Here is a 22842-nt window from a genome sequence, read left to right as displayed (position 1 = left end):
GTACTAAAGCATAGTTGCCAAGTATTACTGCAAATTGGAATGGAACTGCCCTAAAACAGTGTGTTTACCACATTTCTTTGAGACAATTCAGAAGATGGCATCATAAAGTTCAAGCAGATTCCCTCTATTTCCTTAAGAGATGATTGAAGTAGATTTAGTTCTCAAACCAAGTGTACTTATTGTTCAGGTTACTTCTAATAAATCATGTTTCCAGCAGCACAGGCTCAGCTTTTTCTAACATAAGGATGCCATGTATAGATTTTCCAGATGCATACTGTTAAATAGTGGGTTCTTTGGTGCAGGAATGAAGACGCGGAACAGAGTACAGTATTTCGTGCTGGAACTGTACTGGGGAAATGCCTGCAACAAGCTTCAATATATAGTCTAGCCCCTAGGCGGCAACCAATAGGTTTGAATCAACCATTGCCGCCTGCAGATAGCCAATTGCAGCACAGGAGACTTAAAGTTTCATGGTGTTAAACAAGAGCCCAGTACATAACACATACCATTTGCATAATCATTCTCTTTTTAAGGGATGCAACTTGCAAATCAATCCTATGCTCCTTCGGCCTAACCTTTGGCGAACCCATGATGTTAATTAATATTCTATCTTTTAGGAAAGAGACATGTCCTCCCCCTTTACTACTGGAGATGACGAATAGACTGAGTAACAGTGACCCGACCCAACAAGAAATCTCAAAGACTGCAATGATTAAGAAGACTTCCATTTTATAAATATTGTGCTTACGAGTGTGCTTTAAACTTTTAAGTCTAAACACATTTATTAGAAGGAAAGACCAATTACACAGATTGAGGCTATGCTGTGTGCTTCATTAATAAGAATACTTTCTGCTGGGGGGAGAATTGTTTCAGCTACATGTATTCAACATTACCTACTAATCATAATAACTTGGCACTGACTGATTCCTTCAGGGTAATATCAAACTTCTTAAGGCATTTTCACAAGAGATGGAAAACTCACATCAGTGTTATTAGTAATTTTCTGGTCCTGAATAGAAAACTCTTAAAGTGGAACTTTTAAAATGCCGCTAGGACTCAAATTTCATAAGAATAAGCCGCACTCAAAACACACTTTTACAGAGTGCATACGAAACAGTAATATTTCTGAGGGGTAGCTTTGCATACATCAGGGGTAGGCAATCTCGGCTCATTTATGACTCATTTTATTTTATTTATTTTAATTCCATTTATATCCCGCCCTTCTCCGAAGACTCAGGGCGGCTTACAAACTTAGCAGTAGCCTTCATTCTATGTATATGCCTGCTTATTAGGGCTTTTCACACACACACCAAGCGGCATTATTACAAAGTCAGCTTAATTGCCCCCAACAATCTGGGTCCTCATTTTACCTACCTCGGAAGGATGGAAGGCTGAGTCAACCTTGAGCCTGGTGGGATGCGAACCTGCACTAATTGCAGGCAGCTGGTGTTACTTAAGGAGGCATTAGCCCACTGCTCCACCAAGGCCCTTGGTGTTCTGGGAGTTTCTGGGAGTTGAAGTCCATGAGTCATAAAAGAGCCGAGGTTGCCTACCCTTGTCCTAGCCAATATATATACACATTAAAAGTGTATTGTGACAGAGATGGTGTGGAGCAATCATGAGAAATCAATGGCTTTTGTTTACAAAGCTAACATTATATTATAACATTTTCAACATTTTCAAACTGAGCAGATGCAATCAACAAAGGATAAAGAGAAGGGGCAAGACTATATAGATAATTCCTACTGCTCCCAGTAGTGAAGTTCTGGCTTCCATGCATGTTTGTTTTTTGTTTTTTAAATTAGTTTTCTTCTGCATGATTTACTAACAGAATGGAATAAAAATGCTCATTTACTGGTAGAAAATGGATGCAGAATGATTCAGAAAATACCTTAGTATAGCATATGAGAAATATATGCAGACTTCCAAATCTGGAGTTGCCGTGCTGTTTGTGTTATGCAGTTTTGCCAGATGCATAATCTATGCCAGGGGTAGGCAACCTTGGCTCTTTTATGACTCGTGGACTTCAGGAATTCTGGGAGTTGAAGTCCACGAGTCATAAAAGAGCCAAGGTTGCCTACCCCTGATGTATGCAAAGCTACCCCTCAGAAGTATTACTGTTTCGTATGCACATGGGCTAGGATTTAACCACAGGAACATGCACATCGGTGCAAATCAAAGCATCAAGTCCTGCAAAATGTATTAAAGTTAAAAAAAAAACCAACCGCAATAGGTAGGGTGTAATACTGTGGTTCTTCTTTGTTACCTTCATCATGGAGAGGAGGAGGAGGAAGAGGAGAGAAACAGTATGACCTTTATCTTTCTATCTGAAGATGATGCAATGGCGATGTTCCAAACAATTATGGGGCAAACTTTAGCACATCTCTTTTGATAAGCTGGTTTTTCTTCTCTCTCTTTGATGAAACTGGCTACTCTCGTGGCTTCCATAACTACTTTATGCACGTATCGAGTTATGCAATCACCCCCACACTCTTTGTATAAAAGATCAAAGCAAGGCTCAGCGGGCAGCTAATCTGCAACGACCTGGTGGGGTATAGATATTTGTCTGAATAACCTAATTGAGGAATCGTTACCAGACAACAAAACCACGGGCAGGAAAAAGCAAAAAAAAAAAAGAAAAAAAGAAAAAAAGAAGGAAGGAAAACCAAGTTGACCGGCCGGGGCTGTCAACACGTGTCAGCCGGCACCGTCTGTGCAAAGCCACCCGAAGTTCTCGCGGCAGCTGAGGGCGCTCTTGCCGCGAGAGAGGCTCTGCGGTGCGGGACTGCCGAGACGTGAGAAGGGGGAAAGAATTGCTCGCCGGGCTCTTTCCCAGCCGTACCATGTCCCTCTCTGCCCGCCCCGTCTACTACGGCGTTGTTTTCGCCTGGTATGTGTTTCTTTTCTACGCCGTCTCCCACAACTTTGCCAAACTGGAAAAGCCCGTCACGTCCGCAGGCCGCTTCTACCAGTTGTTTGGCGGTCAGTGGAAATACCTGAGTTTTCTCATTGTGGTAAGTATGCTAATGCGTTTCTCGCCCAGCTGACGGCCGGCCTCTTGAGCCTTGAGTTTGTATTTCCGGCTGCAAATAAGACCCCAACCTACTTAAAAACAAACGCAACCATTTTGGGGGGGAGTTGATTGCAACATCAATGCCCTGCCAGCAGATAATTAATTTTTTAAAATGTAGTTCTCATTTATATGAGTTTATAACACCTGTATCAATGTAGTCTGTTTGGGAGTATTTGGGGAGGGGCAGGACGTATGCAGGCAATTTGTAGGGGTCCTATAGAAATCCAGGAGTGTGAAACAGGCAGAAACGGCTGTATCCAAATGACTGTTTTATGGGAGGTTCAGCTGTCCAGAAAACTTTCTACAAAAATGTCCTTGCCTTTTCCCAGATCTTTATAATGTATCTTTACATTTCTAAGGAAAGAAACATATAAGAAATTAAATTCAGATGTTTAAAAATAAGCAATTATCAAGTTCAGATTCACCATACCTTAATATGCATTCAGTGAAAAGAAAGTATTGTGTAACTAGTTCTAGACGCTGATGAAAACTCTGGATTAAAGTTCATCAACTGATAGTATAAACTTTTTAATTATAGTATTTATAACTCATCCTGTTTCAGGGACATCTAAGATAACCATCTGGAATGATTCAATATTCATATTTTTGGAAAGTAAGTTAAGTGCACTAGGTTATAGGAAAGTAGCCGGGTTTTTAACCTTGCACTACAATAAAATCTGTCAACATCAGCCAAACTAAATGGGAAAATTCAGTAATGGAGGGTGGGTAGCAAACTTCTTTTGAAATAAGTTGAAATTTCAGATGGGTAAATAAGTAAACCATCCTGGAGTTGCTGCAACAATGAGATAGGCAGTACATAAGTTAAACAAACAGCTTCACTCATAACCCAGTCTGCTTAGTTTGTGATTTCTCAAGAATGATCCTCTTATAATATACTTAAAATGAAGCAATGATGGTAAAGATGGAACTTCCCAAGATGGTTAAATTGACTTCTTTGATTTGAGAAAAGACAATATTTGTTATTGCTGATTGAAACCCCTTATGGAGTTTTTTGCATAAAACAGACAATGAACTTATGGTTTAGATCAGACATGTCAAACTCGTGACGTCACGTGACATGCAACGTATCGGGACAGTTTTGCCATTGCCGGCAATGAGGTGGGCATGGCCCATGATGCGTCTGGCCCATGGGCCAGCAGTTTGACACCCCTGGTTTAAATGATTACATAGGATAGATTATAGAAAGAAAAGAGACATGTAACTTTAGAGAAAAAGATAAATTTATAATTATAACTGCTGTAAAGAAGATTGGAAGCCACTTCTTTGTAACTTCTTTCTTTTCTATTTTACTTTCCCCCTTTTCCCCCTTCTTGTACTTTTGGCTTTCTCTTTCACTTCTTTCTCTTTTTTCTTTGCTTTTGTTAGTCTGTATTAACTTCTTTTAACTTTTTAAAATGTTTAATAAAATCATTTTTTTCAAAAAGAATGATCCTGCTGCAACATATTGCATGTTGAAGATTTCATACATCATCAGTCAAGAATGTTTGCTTTTAACAAGGAAAAAAAGATGAACTATAGTTAGATATTCTATTATATTTGCTATAGATCATTTCTCTTGTTTATGTTTCTGTATATATAAAGCCATAATATCAAATTTATTCAGGTGGCTGCAACAAAGAAACACAATGCATTGCTCCAAGCATGTATAACTTCCAAATTGTTCATTGATGCATACAAATGTCCATGTGTGTCCCTACACCAAGATGCTGTGAGGATTAAGGGAACTCTAGGCACAATAGGGATGTGGTGGCTCAGTGGGTTAGGACGCTGAGCTTGTCAATCAGATGGTCGGCAGTTTGGCGGGTCGAATCCCGAGTGCCGTGTAACAGAGTGAGCGCCTGTTACTCGTCCCAGCTTCTGCCAACCTAGCAGTTCAAAAGCACATAAAAATGCAAGTAGAAAAATAGGGACCACTACGGTGGGAAAGTAACAGTGTTCCGTGCGCCTTTGGCGTCTAGTCATGCCGGCCACATGACCACGGAGACGTCCTCAGACAAGCGCTGGCTCTTTGGCTTTGAAACGGAGATGAGCACCGGCCCCTAGAGTTGGAAACGACTAGCACGCATGTGCGGGGGAACCTTTACGTTTACCTTAGGCACAATAACCTCTTTGGGCTGCAAGTTTCTGGACCCATGCCTGTGTGTTTGACTTGAAAACTGCCTTACTAGAAGCCTTATATGGATGGGGCTGGTGATTTGATGAGATAATTTAAAGTGGTCACCACATTTGCTGCTTCTTAACCCTATCTGTCTAGATAGGGTGGCAGGGATCTGTCCAATTTTCCTTCTGGTATATAGATATTTTATGGCCAACTCCATCAATTTTTTATGTTTCCATCATGACAGCTTTTTTGTGAGAGTCACCCTGATATGTTTCCAAGACGCCAAAAATATTCCAAAAGTTGCCTTCCTGTTACATGAAGGAAAGTAAAATAAATACAATAATGACTGTTTTCCCAGCATAATTTATTTGTATCTTTAATGTATTTGTGTCAAATTGGTACTTTTGGTACAGTATCTGGGATATAATTGAAGAGCTAGCCTAGACATTTTAATACTTGAGGCAAACAAACAAGATGGTACTCTCCTATCCTCCAATGAGCTTGGGTAAGATGATTGGACTGTCATTGAATATTACTTCAAAGCTGTAGAAGTAATAAACCAATATGTAATGCATGATAAATCCTGTGGCAAGTCAGATTCAGCAGAAGGGAATGACATGGATGGTTAAGAGGAACCAATGAGAGGTTAGCTCTCCTCTCTCCTATTATTTGGTATCTCAAGCAGTTGCATCATTCTATCAAATGTAGGCTTGGTCTTGTATAATGTTTTGTGATGCATTTCCATGGGGACTGTTCAAATGATAAAGGCTTCAGTTGAATTGAAAAAAAGGGGATTTAATTGAATCCCATTGAAGTAGAATGCAAGACTGATGCAGCAATTCATTTTTTTATTATTTATTGAATTGCTCTGCTTTGATGATTCAATTTGCTGTTTTTTCAGAATACTGGTTTGGATTGTTCTGATGTATCAGATCCAAGCAATCTGATTTTTTGGAGAAAAACAGTATTGCTAATCAGAATAATACTGCACAACTTCACAGGGTCTTAGATATTATGAAATAACTTTTTTGTATTAAAATTCCTCCCAGAGTAGAATCCATATTACTTCTTTTAGGTGATTTTCTTCTTGTATATTTGCACATTCAGTTGCCTTCTCTTATTTAAGTTCATTAAATGAGGCAGTTTATCACACAAACTAATTCATTAAAACATTTCCAGCAAGAAAAATACATTTAGCCTGAAAACTATTCTCTAAAGCATAAGAATACAGTTTGGTGAGATACAGTATGTACAACTTACCTTTGTATGATCAACTGCTCATTAGATGTAATTAATTTAGGTTTTACAGGTTATTTTCTATACGATCTCCTTGCTGACCAGTACATTCATATTAATGAAGAAACAAAGAATTGCCACAATCATGATATCCTTTAAAGACTTGATCTTTAGTAGTTTGGTTTTTCCATTTTCCACAGTAAGTTGCAATAATATTTATCAATGCAAAATTAAATGTGTTATGAATTAGATAATTATTTGGATAAACAATAATTTGATTTTAAGTTAATTCCTAGTATTATAGTAGGAGCGAATTATAGCTGTTACCCAGTTTAGTATACTCTTTCTAAATGTCTGTAGAGGTCATGGGAAGGAGTACATTATTTTGAAGATAACAGAAAAGCTATTGTAGGCAGAACCTAATTCTTGAGTGATGAACCCACATCCCGTCGTCCTGGAAATATTTCTTTTAAAATGGAAGCTTTGTTGATGTGGACGATTTGATAATTACAAGCAGAAAATAAATATAGTGATTTCTTTGCTGATAGATAAAGGTACTATAAGCTGTCTAGAAAAGTCGCTGATAGCGTTGGGGAGAGGCAATAGTTATGACATAGGAAAAAGTGTCTGAGAAGTCAGGTTTGGGCTGCTAGGTACTAAGATAGGTGTCAAAGAGTACCAAGGTACCATTCTCAAAAATGCTACCTGCTCCTTTTGCAGGACCAGAGTAGTTCAGGGATTTCAGTGCATGTAGGAGACAACAAGAGGAGTTTAGATTTAGACAGAAGACAGAAAAAAGGTTGAAAAAGGTTCATACCAACAACATTTGGAAAAAAAACGTAACAGGTAGAATTTTCTCTACCAATTCCAGATGTCTTCTAGCCAGATTTGGTGGTGGTCATCACCCTCCCATTTCAGAAATAATTGATCCAAATAGTTGCCATTTTAAAAACTTGCTCCAGTATCCTTTGTGAGGGTAAATGTAGATAGTTTTGCTATTTATTATTGTTTGATACTATTGATAACTACCACTGCTTTATGAAGGAGCAAGGGACGGATGGAGGAGGATAGGTGGATGGATGGATGGATGGATGGATGGACGGACGGACATTGTAAGATAGGTTATACACTGTAGGTAAACATTTATTGTAAACTCAGTCAATCAACACTTTCCTTATTTGTTTTTTTCTAGTTTGTGATTGTTTCATTTTGGAGTATATACCTCTATGATCGGGAACTTGTTTACCCAAAATCTATGAGTTTAGGTATTCCTGAATGGATAAATCATGGAATGGTGAGTAAAAAGAAAAAAGCTGAATATAATAAATACAGTCAGAATAAGCTATGCATTTTATTCCAGATAATTATTCAGATTTAGGTTCATTTCTTTTCATAGTCAAATCAAATCTTCTCTGCCATAGCTACTGGCTATTGATTCTTAATTCAGGATGATGACAACAATACATGCCATAACCACCTCTCTCCAATTTGTACACCATGTGCACAAAATGTGTAACACTGGGATGTTATAGAAATCAATTTCCATCAGCTGGAAAACTGGCTCTGAGGAAGATGATCAGTGAGAATGGGTAGAATACTAAAATGTACATTTTGACTTCTGAATTGGACTGGTCTAGGCCTGTTGTAGCTTTAGCAGTTTTAGTAGGCAATATACTTCGGCAGCTGAAGTATTAGACTCGCACTACTATTAGAATGAGATTTAAATCACTTATTCTGGAAGCTTACTTGGTTATTGGGGATAATCATTTTCTCAAAGGCGTTACGATGAAGTTATTTTCATGTGTCAGAATACAGTATAAACATAAGAAATAATAAAATAATCTTTAAGCTGGTTTAGTTACACAGAGGCCAGAGTAATGTTAAAATGTTTGGTGGGATATACTGAAGAGTGGAACCTTTTGCGGGTACTGAGAACCTTTTGCGGGTTTAATGATCCAAGTCTTGTATCTTCTGATACTGGAAGCAGCTTGCTATTGTACCAGTATTACCAATACCTTTTTAATAACAAAAGAAAAACTGAGAAAATAGAACATCCCAGTTGTGCAGTTGGCACTAAACAGTGAGTGGAATGGCAAGATTCCTTTTTAATGAAACAAGGGGTCGACTGGATCAGCCCTCTTTGGAGGATGTTGAGGAATTTAATTATTGCCAGCTTTCTTTGGAGGGATTGGGATCCCTTTTTATCTTATTTATATTGGAAAGGAAATGTCCACTGACATCACTGGAAAATGGGAGCAGATGCAACCTGAAGAATTTAGAATTCATGAATAAGTCATAGGAGGCTTTTTTTCAGAAATAGAATGAAATCCCTCAAAAAGCAAATTATGCAATATTAATTATTCAATTTATCTAAGGAGCTAGAGGGTGGATTCCTTTGGCTATCGTATATTTATTTCATACTTTAAAAACAAATGCATAATAGTACTAAAAGCCCATTCTAAACAGCAAGCTGGGGGGAAAAACATTAGAAAAGGCAAAACACTACTACATTGCTCAAGAACCTGTCTCTTTTACTATTGAGTATTTGAGGCTTCCCAGAAATGCACTGCCAAAAGCCAATGAAAGAAGAAAGCAGATATTCTTGGGAAGTTATCTTCTGCATTCATTTTTTCCCATCAAAATGCACTAACAAATCTAAAATACGCTCACATACCCAGAAATATTGCCAAAAAGAGTAGTGAAGAAATGGCTTTAGGACTTACGGCATTGGTATTATTCCTGCGATCCACAGATCAGCTTCCCCTGTAAGAATGAATGATAGAATCTGGGGTGCTACATCTGGAGAGTGCAATACTATTCATCTTCACAATCAATTCATGAATGCCAATCATTTTCTACTGTTTCCTCCATTTTTCTATCCCATGTGTTGGTTGTGGCAACAGTGCTTCCTCCAGCAAGCCACCATCTCCTTCCTTTCCAAAAACATTTTACAATTAATTTAATTTTTTCCCCCAAGAAGAGGATATATCGCGAGATTCAGAATGTCTTTGTTTTCATAATCTGCAGTGGCTGTTTTGTATCTAGTTACCCTAGTGCAGTCTTCCTTCTCAAATGTTTGGCTAATTTTTTTAAGAATACCTTTTCTTCCTTTGATTGTCTTTTGATACAGGATAACGACAAACCTACAACAAGGATAAACAAAGACAAATACTAAAGACAATTAGTAATTAACAAATAAAACCAAACAGAAGCAAGAAATAGAAGGGAAACAAACTTTCCCCCAAATTAACATAACCCAAAGAATTAAAAATATCAGTACTAAATATTTATGTGATCAGAAATGAAAAAAAAATGTGTCATGGTATTTTACAACAATAGGTTAGTATTTTAAATGTTTTGTTGAAAGAAAAATCTTCAGGTCCGGTTCCAAGCTGGGAGTAAACAAAATGGAGGCTGCTTGGAAAGAAGGTTCTTGTTTATTGAGTTGCCGGAAACTTCAGTGACACAGCATGTTTCTGAGGTGGATGATAAAATGGAGCTGGGAGTTGGTGGGTTTTTATACCTTTTTGGGATTTTGTATTTGGAGTTGTTCCTATTTGAGGTTGTTCCTGTGTCATGTATTTTGACCTGAGCTTTTGATATTCTAATGGTGGTGGGTTAATTCCTATTACGTCCTAAAGGCCATATTCCTGTCCTTAGGAGTCTTTGTATTTCTAAACCCATCAGCTCAAACCTTCCCTGGGGCTATGGCTGAAGGCATTTTGCTTATGAATAGGTGGCCCCAAATCTAAAAGCTGGCCTGCTCAGTTTCTGCCTGGGGAAACGTGGGCAGAAAAGCCTTTTAAGAATTTTTCCTTCATTATTCGTTTGGGGAAATATAATTTTCTGCCTTTTCCAATATTTCCCCAAATATTTCCTTCTCTAGGAGGGTGGGTGGGTGCTGACTTCCAACAGTTTTACTATCCTTTTCTAGTTGGTAATAATATGTAATTTTTTGTAAACCAGTGATTCTACACATTAAATATATATACCTGCTAATGTGTTGGAGGCCTCAGGTATGGAGGGTACCGGATTTGAGCATGGCTACTATTATGTTTGTATTGGAAGCACCTATTCAAGGCACTTCTAGGTTGAAAGGATTACCCAGTGACATCACCGTTGCCCAGGGGATGCACGAGAAGGCTCCTTTCACGCCCAGGCTACTTATTTATTCACAGCATTCGTATGCTTTAAAACTGCTGGGTGAGCGGGAACTGGGACAAATTGACAGGAGCCCATTCTGTCACACGGCTGGCTGTTGGGTTTTGAGCAAGGCTAACATAATAAATTAAAAACGTGGCATGAAGCCAAGTTTATCAAATGAGGTTTCAGAAAATTCTGTGGTAGCTCCTTGAAAATAATTGCAGTTAAGGTTGAGCATCGTCAGTTTCTCCAGAAATGCCAATTGACAAGTCAGCCAATCTAGCCCAATAAATGGTGAGTTTGATGCGTTCCCCTTTCCTCTGTAATAGGCACCATAGATATCCCAGAGCCTTTCAGTTGTTTGGAAAGCTGTGATAGAAAAATCCTAGAAACACTGCTTTCTCTCCCAGAATTAAACATACAACAAAATGCTATTTTTAACCACTAATAATAATGGTAATAATTTGATAACCAGTAATTTGATGTAATGCTGGTGTAGAAGATTGGACACAGCTTAAATTGGACAGTTCAGGTTATGATTCCAAGTTACCTGCCTGTATATGAGATAAAAAGACAGCAGTAACAGAGCTCAGGTAATCTTGGATTTACAACCATAATGGAGCCCAAAATTTCCATTGCTAAGCAAGACAGTTGTTGGTGAGTTTTGCCCCATGTCCCAACCTTTCTTGCTGCAGATGTTGAGTGAATTGTGGCAGTTGTTAAGTTAGTAATATGCTTCTTAAGCGAATACTTCAACTGGCAAAAAGTTGAATCCACTTGCACTATACTATCCTTATTGCCAGTCCCTCTGTTGCCTCTGTTCTCAGTCACTGCATTCACCTATTTCCTCCAAGGCAATAAAGCTTAATAGATTTTATATTATTTAAAACTTGCTCTTAGGTAATATCAGAATAAGGAAGAAAACACTACCTTAACATTGATACAGTTAAGGATAACTTAAGTGTGTCTCGCATACAGACTGGAAAAAAGATGGAAGATAACCTCATGGGTTAAGACAGATACCGCCAGGACATTAGGTACAAGTGGAAACGAGAAAGATCCAAAGTGTGCATCCTAAAATAGCCCGCAGCATTATGACAGACATGCAGATGCAGATAGTCTTTATTTAGTGTCCACAACTGGGACCGGCAACTTGGTTGTTAAGCAAAGCAGTCACTATGCAAAATTGCGATGGTGCTTATGGTCTTACTTCAGCTTTCCTTTGCTTTACAAAGCGGCAAAGGTTGTAAATGTGTAAAGTTACTTTTTCAACATGATAATAACTGAAAAGTTGCTAAATGAGGAAGTCGCTAAACAAGGACTACCTTCAGTGGTGGGATTCAAATATGAGAACAACCGGTTCGCTGTGTGGATACCACTTCCGGAAGTCCTTTCTGGGCCTGGGCAACAAAAAATATAGCTACTGGTTCTGCCGAACTGGTGCGAACCGGCTGAATCCCACCACTGACTACCTTGTACCATCAATGCAAAAAAAATATCAAACTTTAAAGTCTTCCCTTAGGAGTAACACAGCAGTCTGTCTTTGAAGAAAATGTTAAATCTTCTGCTCAAGTATTTCACTGCACATAAATTGAATCTGTTATTATCATTTCATACAACCTCAGAGCAGCAGGTACTGAATTAAGCAAACCTTTTTAATGAATAAGTAAATAATACCTCTGTTATGATAAATAAATAAAAGCAAGGTAATGCAAGAGTTCATCCTGAAAGAAAGTGTCTATGGGCAACTGAGGTAAATTTCTTTGTGGGTTTTGTCTATTTATAGCGAGATGCCTTGTTTAGATCAGGTTTTCCCTTCTCTGTTTTATTATCAGGAGGAGTAATCCCAGTATGAGAATCATTTTCTATTTTTGGTTTTTTCATTTGTTACAAGTAAATGAAAAAGAAAACAGATAATGAAAACTGTAAAAATGAGTCACCATACCATTTTTATCAACCCTCAAAGATTGATGACAATTGAGGCATAATTACGAAGATTTGCTTTTTAAACAGTTTTTTTTAATCTGCTCAAAATACAAAGCTTGCATTTATTTGAATGAATGGTAAATTAAACAATGTTATCATGGAAATGAAGTTAATTGCTTTTAATGGCTCATGGTGTGTAATTTGACTAAAGTTATATTAAAAATTGCTATGAGAAGGGACCTGTTTCCAGAGAGGAAAACAAAATGCATTTAAAGGGCTTTCAACTTGCTTTGAGCCGCAGTATATGGTCCATTACTAATGTCATTTCTACAGTCAGTTTTCTATTGTCTAGCAAAAGAGGAGAGCTAATTAAAAGCCATTGGCAAACAGAAAACTTTGCAGTAAGTGGCCAATCATGCAATGATTGTGGTCTTGGGCTGTATCAACCTTAATCACTGTGAACTAATTTGCCATTGTAAACTGCATTGTTCTTTCACTTTATACTGTTAAGAATGGATAAAACCAAAATGAGGCAAACTTAAATGATTTTTTTAAAAAAATTCTTGACCAGCTCAGTTTTAGCATCCAGAAACCTTTTGTTTATTTAATTTTATACATACCATTCAACCCTTTCCAATGTTCCTTATGCAGGGCTTTTTTTATCATAGAACGCTCAGAACGGAGTTCCGGCACCTTTTTTGGATGGAACCTTGTAGGGTAGGCAAGGCGGGTTGTATGACATGTGTGAGTTCCGGCACCTTTTTGTTTTACAAAAAAAGCACTGTCCTTATGTATACTTATAGTAATGATACAACATATACCTGATGGGTTAAAGTGAGGTCAGAAATAAAGAAGGGACTGTAGAATCTAGAAACATGTTTTTGGTGACTTCATAGATTCACTTGTGCACACATTTCTTGGCAAACAGTGACGGTTTGCTGTTTTCTTCTGGGATTATTTAATTCTCATCCAAATACTAACCAGGCTCAACATGACTTTGCTTCTGAATCAAGGTAAGCCTGGTCAGTTGCTGCCATCTGGAGGTTTCAGATAGAAGAATTACAAAGTTTTTAAAAGGTACATTTCTTCTTTCAGAAGGATTTTTATTCTACAATTGCCGTACCATATTCGTAGCGTTATCCTTAGAACCCAGAGGACTACAACTTCTCTTTGAAACTCTCCCAACTTCCTTCCTTTAGCTTTCCATTTAAAAAAAACACATTACGGAGGGAAAGATGGAAGAGCTCCACATTTATTTATCTTTTTGTTGGTACCTCTACAGATTCTGTGGAATATCTCTGTTGCCTGTCGGGCTAGCCACACTTCCCTATATCCTTGCCACTTACTTGAAAATATAACTCTGTGCTACTAGGCGGATTGTACTTTTAATTTTTTGCATCACAAATTCAGTTTGTCTAAAGCACTGTCTTTTTTCCAGCACACTTTGGCATTTCCTTTGGCCTTGATAGAAATTATTGTTAACCCTCATCAGTATTCATCAGTGGGTAAAAGCCTCAGCATCTTAGGAATGGCTGCACTGGGCTATCAACTTTGGTAAGTTTCTGAAAATGTAGAAATAAAGGGGTTTGTGTTTACATGATGTTTAGCAAAAAGCGAGGAAACAATTCTTTCCCTCATCTAATTGAATATTCAGCCTGAGTATCCGCAACGGATGCAACTTCTTTCTCTCCCTCCTGCAAGGAAAAAAAATTATCCTCAAATGCAGCTAGAGTGAACTCTGATCTGACCTTGAGGGACCTTGGCACTGCGTTATACAGCTAAGTCACACAAGGGGATAATCAACTCCTAAACTTATTCAGATTGTTCATGGCTTGGTGATCTGATTGCTATTCCATAGTACCAGTTTGCACAAATCACTGCCTGTGCAAGTTTTGCTTTTTCAAACTTTCCTCAAAACTTCTGTTTCAAACCAAAGATGGGAAACACCTCCTGCTCCTCTTTGTGTTGTACAATTATACTGTACCATCTAGCATCTACAGCAGACATGTCAAACACAAGGCCCGGGGGCCGGATCCGGCCCGCGAAGTGGTTTCATGTGGCCCGCGAAGCCATCATATTGCCAATTGTCTTTAATATAGTCACATAAATTATGCATCAGAAATAGAGGACACATGTTGTCTTCTTAACACTCCTCTACAAAGTTTCATATATGGAATTTTTAGAATAAAAAACATACTCAATTGTATTTCCAATTTGTTAGCTGAATTTATCACAATAATGTAAGAACTAACATCATTCATACATCAAATCTTTTTCTTATTCATATTAATACATAAGTACATAGCTAGAAAGAAAAAAACAAACATTCTCCCATTTATTGAGTCAGTGTAGCTAGCAAAAGAATGGTAACTTAGGGAATCAATGATTATTTAAAACCAGTTTATATAAAATTGCCTTCCTCTACCTCAAAAAATGATTATCAGTGAAAAATGAATTAGCAAACAAACAGAAGAAAATCAATCAATGTCAGTTTGGCCATTTGATCTGGAAATGTATGATTCAGTTTAGTGCAGTGATGCAGGCACCAGGCTAGAAAGCAGAAGAGCCTAAGGCAGACATGTCAAACACAAGGCCCGGGGGCTGGATCCGGCCCGCGAAGTGGTTTCATGTGGCCCGTGAAGCCATCCTGGAAACAGTGAGGGAACGGCCGCCACTGCCTTGTGCCTGGCCCAGTGACCCTCCTTCTTCCAGAGACCCTCAGATCTGTCCCACTCCTGCTCAGGCCCCCATAGGCACCCTTGATGCAAACGACGTAGAGCTGGCCATGCCCACCCAGTAGGCCATATGCACTCTAGCCACGCCCACTCAGTAGGCCATGCCCACCCTGGCCACACCCACCCAGCCCCCTGAGGGCAACTGCAATGCTGATGCGGCCCTCAATGAAATTGAGTTCGACAACCCTGATCTACAGCAAACGTAGCTTAATTGTGGCAGTTGTAATTTATGGAAGGTAGCATATTCCCAACCCTGCTTCAAACAGAAAGCTTACATGAGTTTCCTTGAACATAGTACCCATCAGACATATTGAACTACAACTTCCTTACAGCCCTAGAAGGAGGAGAGAGAGACTAGCCTAGCAATGCTAGTTGCTATTTAGATATCTGGTGCTTTTAGCCAGCCTAACAGTTGCTTCCGGAAGCAGATACTGGACAGCGGAATAATATGATGTAATAATAGGTGACAGAGCTGTGTCTTACCATCAGCCTGCTTTGCATCTCCTCAGATGTATTGGGTCGTTCCCAGATTTGAAATGCTGGTTGGCTTCTGTATGTAAAATTAGGTGCTAACATTATCATCTCCTTTTCTCTTGGTATCAGATATATTAAAGGTAAAGGTAAAGGTTCCCCCGCACATGTGTGCTAGTCGTTTCCGACTCTAGGGGCCGGTGCTCATCTCCGTTTCAAAGCCGAAGAGCCAGTGCTTGTCCGAGGACGTCTCCGTGGTCATGTGGCCGGCATGACTAGACGCCAAAGGCGCACGGAACGCTGTTACCTTCCCACCGGAGTGGTCCCTATTTTTCTACTTGCATTTTTACATGCTTTCGAACTGCTAGGTTGGCAGAAGCTGGGACGAGTAACAGGCGCTCACTCTGTTACGCGGCACTCGGGATTCGACCCGCCAAACTGCCGACCTTCTGATCGACAAGCTCAGCGTCCTAACCCACTGAGCCACCGCGTCCCTTATCAGATATATTAGGACAGCTCTATTTTCACTGTTATTTCTGAGTAACAGACAGGGACACAAACAGGGAAGTAAAGAAAGTAAAAGCCCCACAGAATGTTTCCAAAAGTTGCCCCTGAATTATAAAAAAAAACATGGAACAGAAAAAGAAAACCATCACATACATAAAAAGGCAAATTGTGAAATAAAGGGAGGGGCAAGCTTTTGTGGTACAGGTGCTCTGGAAGCTCACAATGGGATCACTCCCAAAACAGCTATCAAGATATTCTCAAAACACTCAGTCATCAGAATGGGGGCCTAGTCTACCAGAATGTCATCTGTAATCTTAGTGGGACTATTACGGCAGCCAAAGGCATTCCTGTAAATACATTTTTAAGCTAGAAGCTGATGCTTTGCTTTGCAGCATGAAGCTTCCTATTTAAACTTCTTTTCACTGAATGAATACATAGAGAAATGAAGTGGGAGGGGTATACAAGAAGTCCTTGAGTTACAACTATAATGGAACCTGCCCGTTATAGGTGAAGGTTGGGAGGATGTTAAGTGAATCATATTAGGTGAATGAGCCCCCATCCTGACTCTCCCCAATGCATTTGTTCAATGAATGTGTGGGTCATTAATTGCGAATGGAGTTTCTTGGGTTGGGAAGACCACGGGGCCTAGTGTTTGAAAGGTAACTGAGTGATCGTTGACAGGCGGGTGGGACCTGGCAGGGCAGGATAGGGGAAAATAGGTGGGGATGCCTTGTTGCAGCATCTCTGTAGTCGGTTGTAAAGGCGAATGAACACAAGGTTGCTGCAACATACGTAACTTCAGGGCTGGGTCGTAAGTACTTTGTGGCAGAGGGGGAGGTCTGTCATAACTTTGAACTGTTGCTAAATGACCCGTCATAACTTCCTCTATCAAGGGACCCTTCTAGGAGTAATTTGATGCCTGGAAGCATCTTATTGCTTTGCTCTAATGTGCAGTACACTTATTTATTTTATTTAATTCATTTCAAGAAAAAAAATAACTTTAAAATTAAAATTAATTGGCCCCGCCCCATGCTTTGTCCTGAGCCTGCCTTCAAAAAAAGATAAAACTGCAGACAAAAAGATTTGGATCTCTGACGTAAACCATGTCCTTAATTTAAAATACGAAAGCCTTTCAAGGAATCCGTCTGCCTCTTTCCCTCAGTGGGAGGCCTATTCTTGCATAGACATATCAGTCCAATTTCTTAAAAGCGTATATGAGCAATGGGTAAAAAAAACACTTTACCTCTTTCTGCAAATGTAACACACGGGCTCTAAAGATGCACAGGATTGTGTTATTAGCTAAATGCACGATTTTAAACTCATCAAAGACATTTGCATTTTATTTCCCATTTCCTATCACCGTGATGCTTCTGTACAGTTTCTTAAAGTTATTGTTTATTTTTATCTCTAATTTATTTCATGAATATTTTCAATTCAGTTACTACATTCACTAGACCTCTCCAGTAACAGGGAGCAGCAGTAGGAAGGATGTTGTGTGATGTCACATGAGTGACAGTGTAGAATTGCAGGCCTTTGTATGTATAGTGTGGATGTTTATCCTGAGGAAGGCTTAGTGCAGGGGTCTTCAAACTTGGCCCTTTTATGACTTGTGGACTTCAACTGGCACACTGGCTGAGGAATTCTGGGAGTTGCAAGTCCACAAGTCATAAAAGGGCCATGTTTAAAGACCCCTGGCTTACTGAATCAAAAGGATCACACATCCCATGGCATTGAGGATGAGTTGATCTCATCCTCAGTGAGGTCATTGCCTCTTTGGAAGTCTTTCTGGCGGAAAGGTAAGAATATAAACTCTGTATTGGATGGATGGACAGATGGATGACAGTTGCACAAGCCTAGACAGTTGATGTACTGATCCTTGGGTTAATCATTATTAGAATATTCTAACTATAATTAAACTTGAACCAATTGATCATGTTTGTTTCATAATGAGATATCCTAACTGAAAAAAATTAACTCCCTTTCTAGGGTCCTGTACTATTTTGCTAAAACAGGCAAATGGTTATATCCAGTCTTCAAGTTTTTAAGTCCACTTGGCATCATAGTGTTTACAGGAATTGGTGTTGTCACCCTTTTGTTTTACTACATGTTAGGAAGATTTCTCAACCGCATGATTTGGGGTGAGTCTAATCTTGCAAAGAAATCCTTCAAAGTTATCAGTACACACTTGATTATGTTATCCAGATTTCTGTCCATTTGTCATCGTTTTTCAGATATAGCTTGATTTGTACATTCATTTACTTCACCAAACCTTTCTCTCTCTTTTTTTTCTCCTGAGAGGGTTCATTCATTCCTCAATTCAAATTTTTAATGAGAAAATGAGACCTTAAAAAAATAGCAAGCTATGATAAATAGTCTCCTCACAGTACAGGAAACATTCCTGTACTGTATATTACCTAGCCAGTGAAAATAAGACTGCTAGGCTGAATAAATGGGCTAATTAGCATAAAACTAGAATGTTATGAGGTCTAGATTAGAGTCTCCTGCTGTTTCCCACCAGAGAGATACACTGGGAAAGTAGTTTAATTCTCAGCCAAGTGTTGCCTATTTGTGGGTAACAAAAAGTCCATTTTCTAGCAAATGGTTTCTTTTGCTGCAGGCTCAATTCTCTATTTGTATATAATACTAAGCCAGGATTTGTTGAGCAATTCTTACTGATATTGTTCCCTAGATATAATGGGTGGGTTCACATCATGCTAAACCAATCAAATGTTTAGTACTCCATTCAGCAGCCATGTTGAGAAGTGAGCAGAGGTAAGAATATATATATCCAGGGCTTTTTTTTTCTCATAGAACGCTCAGAACGGAGTTCCGGCAACTTTTTGGGATGGAACCTTGTAGGGTAGGCAAGGCGGGTTGTACGACGTGTGAGTTCCGGCACCTTTTTCTTTTACAAAAAAAAAGCACTGTATATATCTATTTACTAAGTCCCATTTCCACAATTTTAGCTTTTTCATTACATATGAAAGTCAGCAGCACTACCAAATTTTGTTCAGCAGCTGTCATTTGCTGATTCTTAAGGTAGTGACTCCTCTTTGGCATACAGCAAAATTGTCTTGTGTTTAAATCTTCACTTTTTTCATTTTTTTTCTATTTTTGTTTAACTTCTCATGCCTTTCTACAGGTGACACAGTTCCAGTGGTTGATGTTTACAAGAAGAAAAGCAAATGAAAAGCTGAGGGTGTCATCCCAAGATCTAGATATATGATGAAACTAAGAAAATTGCTATGAAATCTCTCTGTATAAGAATATTTATAAAAATAAATTCTTTAGAATAAAAAGTTCTGCCAGCAGAGATGAACAGAGATCCAGGAAACATGTGAACCACTATGAAGGAAGTATTGCCGTTGGCTAGAGAATTCAAATTGTTATATAGGATGATCAGAACCCACTGAGAGATAAATATAATACAGATGACTAACATGATTTTGCCACCCAAGTGTATTGAGGCTAAATTCTAATTTTTCATTCAACTGCAATTATAAAATTATTTAGATACATTTATAGCCATATTATTTATTCAACAAGCGCCTGTATAAATTACTAGACTGTAACTGAACAAAACACCCCAAGTCAGTCATGTATTTTTGTAATGATAATTGGCTTTCTGTAATATGAAATCTGAGACTATAAAATGCTCAGTGGTAAATAATAGATAAGAGCCTAGTAAGGCAGCTGAGGCCCACAAAAATAGCTAGAATGAATTAGGATTATTTTGAGGATAATATGGAATAACATTTGATCTTCCTCTTGACCTCTTTAGATGAGCCCAAGCTACAAATACAATAATTTAGGAATTTGTATACAGGTAGTACTCATTTAATGATAGTAATTAAGACCCAAATTTCTACTGCTAAGTGATGAGGTCATAAAGAATGATGTCGTGTGACTGCATTGCTTAGCAATGGCAATCCAACCAGTTGCCATGTTAACCAAAGACTGTCCAGGTTGTTAAGTGAGAACAGTGATCTCACATGATCAGGACTTCTAACTTCCTACCAGCTCCTCCACTGACTTTGCTTGTGTGGAAGCCAACTAGAAAGGTTGGACATCACAACTGTATCATGGGGTGATAATTCAACAACTGGAAATCCTGGCTGGTTGCCAAGCACCCAGATCACAATCACATGACAGCAGAAATGCTGTGGCAGCCAGCATTCTTGAGGACCAGTCACTGAGCACCATCATACATTATAACGCTTGCTGAACAAGTGGTTATTGAATGAGAACTATATATTCCTTAAAAAAACAAACACATAAAACTATCCAGGAATTCAAAGCCATTGAACTTGGAATGGGGGTGCGTGGTATAAATCAACAAGATAGGCCTGAAATAAACTTACTTGTAATTAATACATGTGCTATAAATAAGTTAATGAATAGTTCTTGTATTTTGCATAATTTTAGAGAATAAGAAAGCTGGAGCTTATTTCTAATTATTACGTTACGTGTTTACTTTAAGATCCTGAGTAAGATCAGTTTCAGTTAATTTACAGAAAATAAATTGTGACTAGGTCTAACTTTTAAAAATTAAAGAGTGATAAATCAACTAAAATCAAGCCAAAGTGTAGTGCAGTGTATTCCCATATAAAACATTTCAAAATAATTTTGCCGTGGTGCCACAGTGGTTAGAATGCAGTATTGCAGCCTAATTCTGCTGACAGCCAGGGGTTCAATCCTCACCTGCTCAAGGTTGACTCAGCCTTCCATCCTTCTGAGGTTGGTAAAATGAGGATCCAGATTATTGGGGGCAATATGTTGACACTCTAAACTGCTTAGAAATGGCTGTAAAGCACTGTGAGGTGGTATATAAGTCTAAGTGCTATTGCTATTTATGCAGGATCTATAACAGTGAAAGCACTCAACTGCCTTTTAACTGTAGAAAACTGTTTTATTCACAGGAGGCTGAGTGTGCTAATAATGCCTGAACAATAAACATCACAATACAGGTAGTCCTCATTTCATGACCTAACGGAGACTGGCAAATCCCTCACTAAGTGAAGCAATTGCTAAATGGGAAATCATGTGAACATATGTTTTTCTGGCTTGGCAGACTTGAAGACTACTAAGTTTCATGCCTTCAAGTTTTCCTTTGCCTCTTAACCATTGCCTTTGGAATGCTCAAGTGCCTGGTTATTGTCTTGTACACTCGGAAAGCAATGCAATCACAAGGGCAGCCTATGGCTGGGAACCACCAGCATATTACACAAAGAGCTTATTCTCTTGAAATCTCTTCCTCTCCAACCTCTCTGCTGTGGTAGGAAAGAAGAAAGGGGGAAGGAACCATAGGTCAAAGACATGACAACACATACTGATGTAATGGTGATCACATGACAGACGGATGCTGCAAAAGCCGTATATTGGCCATAAAATTATATTTCAACATCATTGTAACACTGAATGGTTGCTAAATGGGTGGTTAATAAGTGAGGACTACCTATAAAAGTGGAGCGATTGCAGCTCTTTTAGAGAGGAATGAAGTAATCGGATGATTATCAATCGGATGAGCAAACTATAGGTTGAGTTTGCAATGTGTGTGAACAAGACTTCTTATGTTTTCCTTGAAAATAATTATTTATTGAAATTTAGATGAATGACAGATAATTTTTATGTGCACCTTAAATGTATAAATATCATGGCTCCACCTCCCCAGTATTTAGTTTTTTGAAAATTAAATTAAATTAACTTTAAGGCTTTTCCAGTCTTGATTATTTTGGCCATTATTTTTGCACCTTTTCCAGTTATATAAACTTGGTTGCTTTCCAGCTGAAACAAAGTTTTAGAGGAATCCGATGTAAATGAGCACATTCTTAGTTTATTCACAGGTCTAAAAGCTCATATTCTCTTTTGTCAACTATCTGCATAAAGGTATATGTTTAAAAAAAAGTTATTCAGGAACAACTGTTTACCACCATCTATTGGTAAAATGTTGACATTACTTTTAAAGCAGTCTGTCAGCCCATAATTAGCACTGTTTACACCTACATGTTCTGCCAACCTAGCAGTTCGAAAGCACGTAAAAATGCAAGTAGAAAAATAGGGACCACTATGGTGGGAAGGTAACAGCGTTCCGTGCGCCTTTGGTGTCTAGTCATGCCGGCCACATGACCACGGAGACGTCCTCGGACAAGCGCTGGCTCTTCGGCTTTGAAACAGAGATGAGCACCGGCCCCTAGAGTCGGAAACGATTAGCACACATGTGCGGGGGAACCTTTACCTTTACCTTTTATACCTCACTAAACGAAGACTTCTTTTAACCTGGCATAAAACACCATCTTAACTTGCCTTTTGATACATTAATTTTAAAAAATCTGCACGCTAATCTTTCTGCATTGTACCAATATTTCTGTGCAAATGCTTGAAGTATAAATTCTTTTAAATGGTTGTGGTCAGTAGTTTTTAACTTTGTGCCACAACATCACAGAGTTAGATTGGAAAGTAATGTCAAACTCTTACCTGGTAGTCCTAGAGGACAGGATGTGCTTTCCCATCTAACAAATTGTTCTGTGCCATTTAATCGACAAAAACTTTATTCTACTGAATTGATCAACTACTTAATTTGGTTGAACTTTTGGATCAAAAAGTAAGATATGCCCCGATAAGAAACATGC

General features: G+C 38.6%; 1 protein-coding gene across 2 annotated transcripts; it reads left to right on the top strand.

Annotated features, from left to right (window-relative positions):
- The first annotated feature begins 2504 nt into the window (after positions 1-2504).
- ADTRP (androgen dependent TFPI regulating protein) lies at positions 2505-20547 on the top strand. 2 transcript variants are annotated; one of them, XM_081326157.1, is made up of 6 exons: positions 2505-3014; positions 6496-6630; positions 7624-7725; positions 13939-14054; positions 18200-18351; positions 19356-20547. In XM_081326157.1, the coding sequence occupies exons 1-6, from the start codon at positions 2844-2846 to the stop codon at positions 19400-19402; spliced, it is 723 nt and encodes a 240-aa protein (XP_081182283.1). In that variant the 5' UTR covers positions 2505-2843; the 3' UTR covers positions 19403-20547. The 2 variants fall into 2 exon arrangements, with proteins under 2 accessions (XP_081182283.1, XP_081182284.1); XM_081326158.1 differs by lacking the exon at positions 18200-18351.
- Positions 20548-22842: the final 2295 nt, after the last annotated feature.

Source organism: Vipera berus (genome assembly GCF_964194415.1).
Source record: "Vipera berus genome assembly, chromosome: 3".
Lineage (NCBI taxonomy): Eukaryota > Metazoa > Chordata > Lepidosauria > Squamata > Viperidae > Vipera > Vipera berus.
The sequence above is the reverse complement of the archived record's forward strand: the minus strand, read 5'-3'. Positions and strand labels throughout refer to the sequence as shown.

Bases quoted from the DNA above. Each gene is read 5' to 3' on its own strand.
- ADTRP (XM_081326157.1), top strand. From the start codon at position 2,844: ATGTCCCTCTCTGCCCGCCCCGTCTACTACGGCGTTGTTTTCGCCTGG. The intron at 14,055-18,199 runs GTAAGTTTCTGA...CTCCCTTTCTAG, and splicing joins GCACTGGGCTATCAACTTTG to GGTCCTGTACTATTTTGCTA. The intron at 18,352-19,355 runs GTGAGTCTAATC...GCCTTTCTACAG, and splicing joins TCTCAACCGCATGATTTGGG to GTGACACAGTTCCAGTGGTT.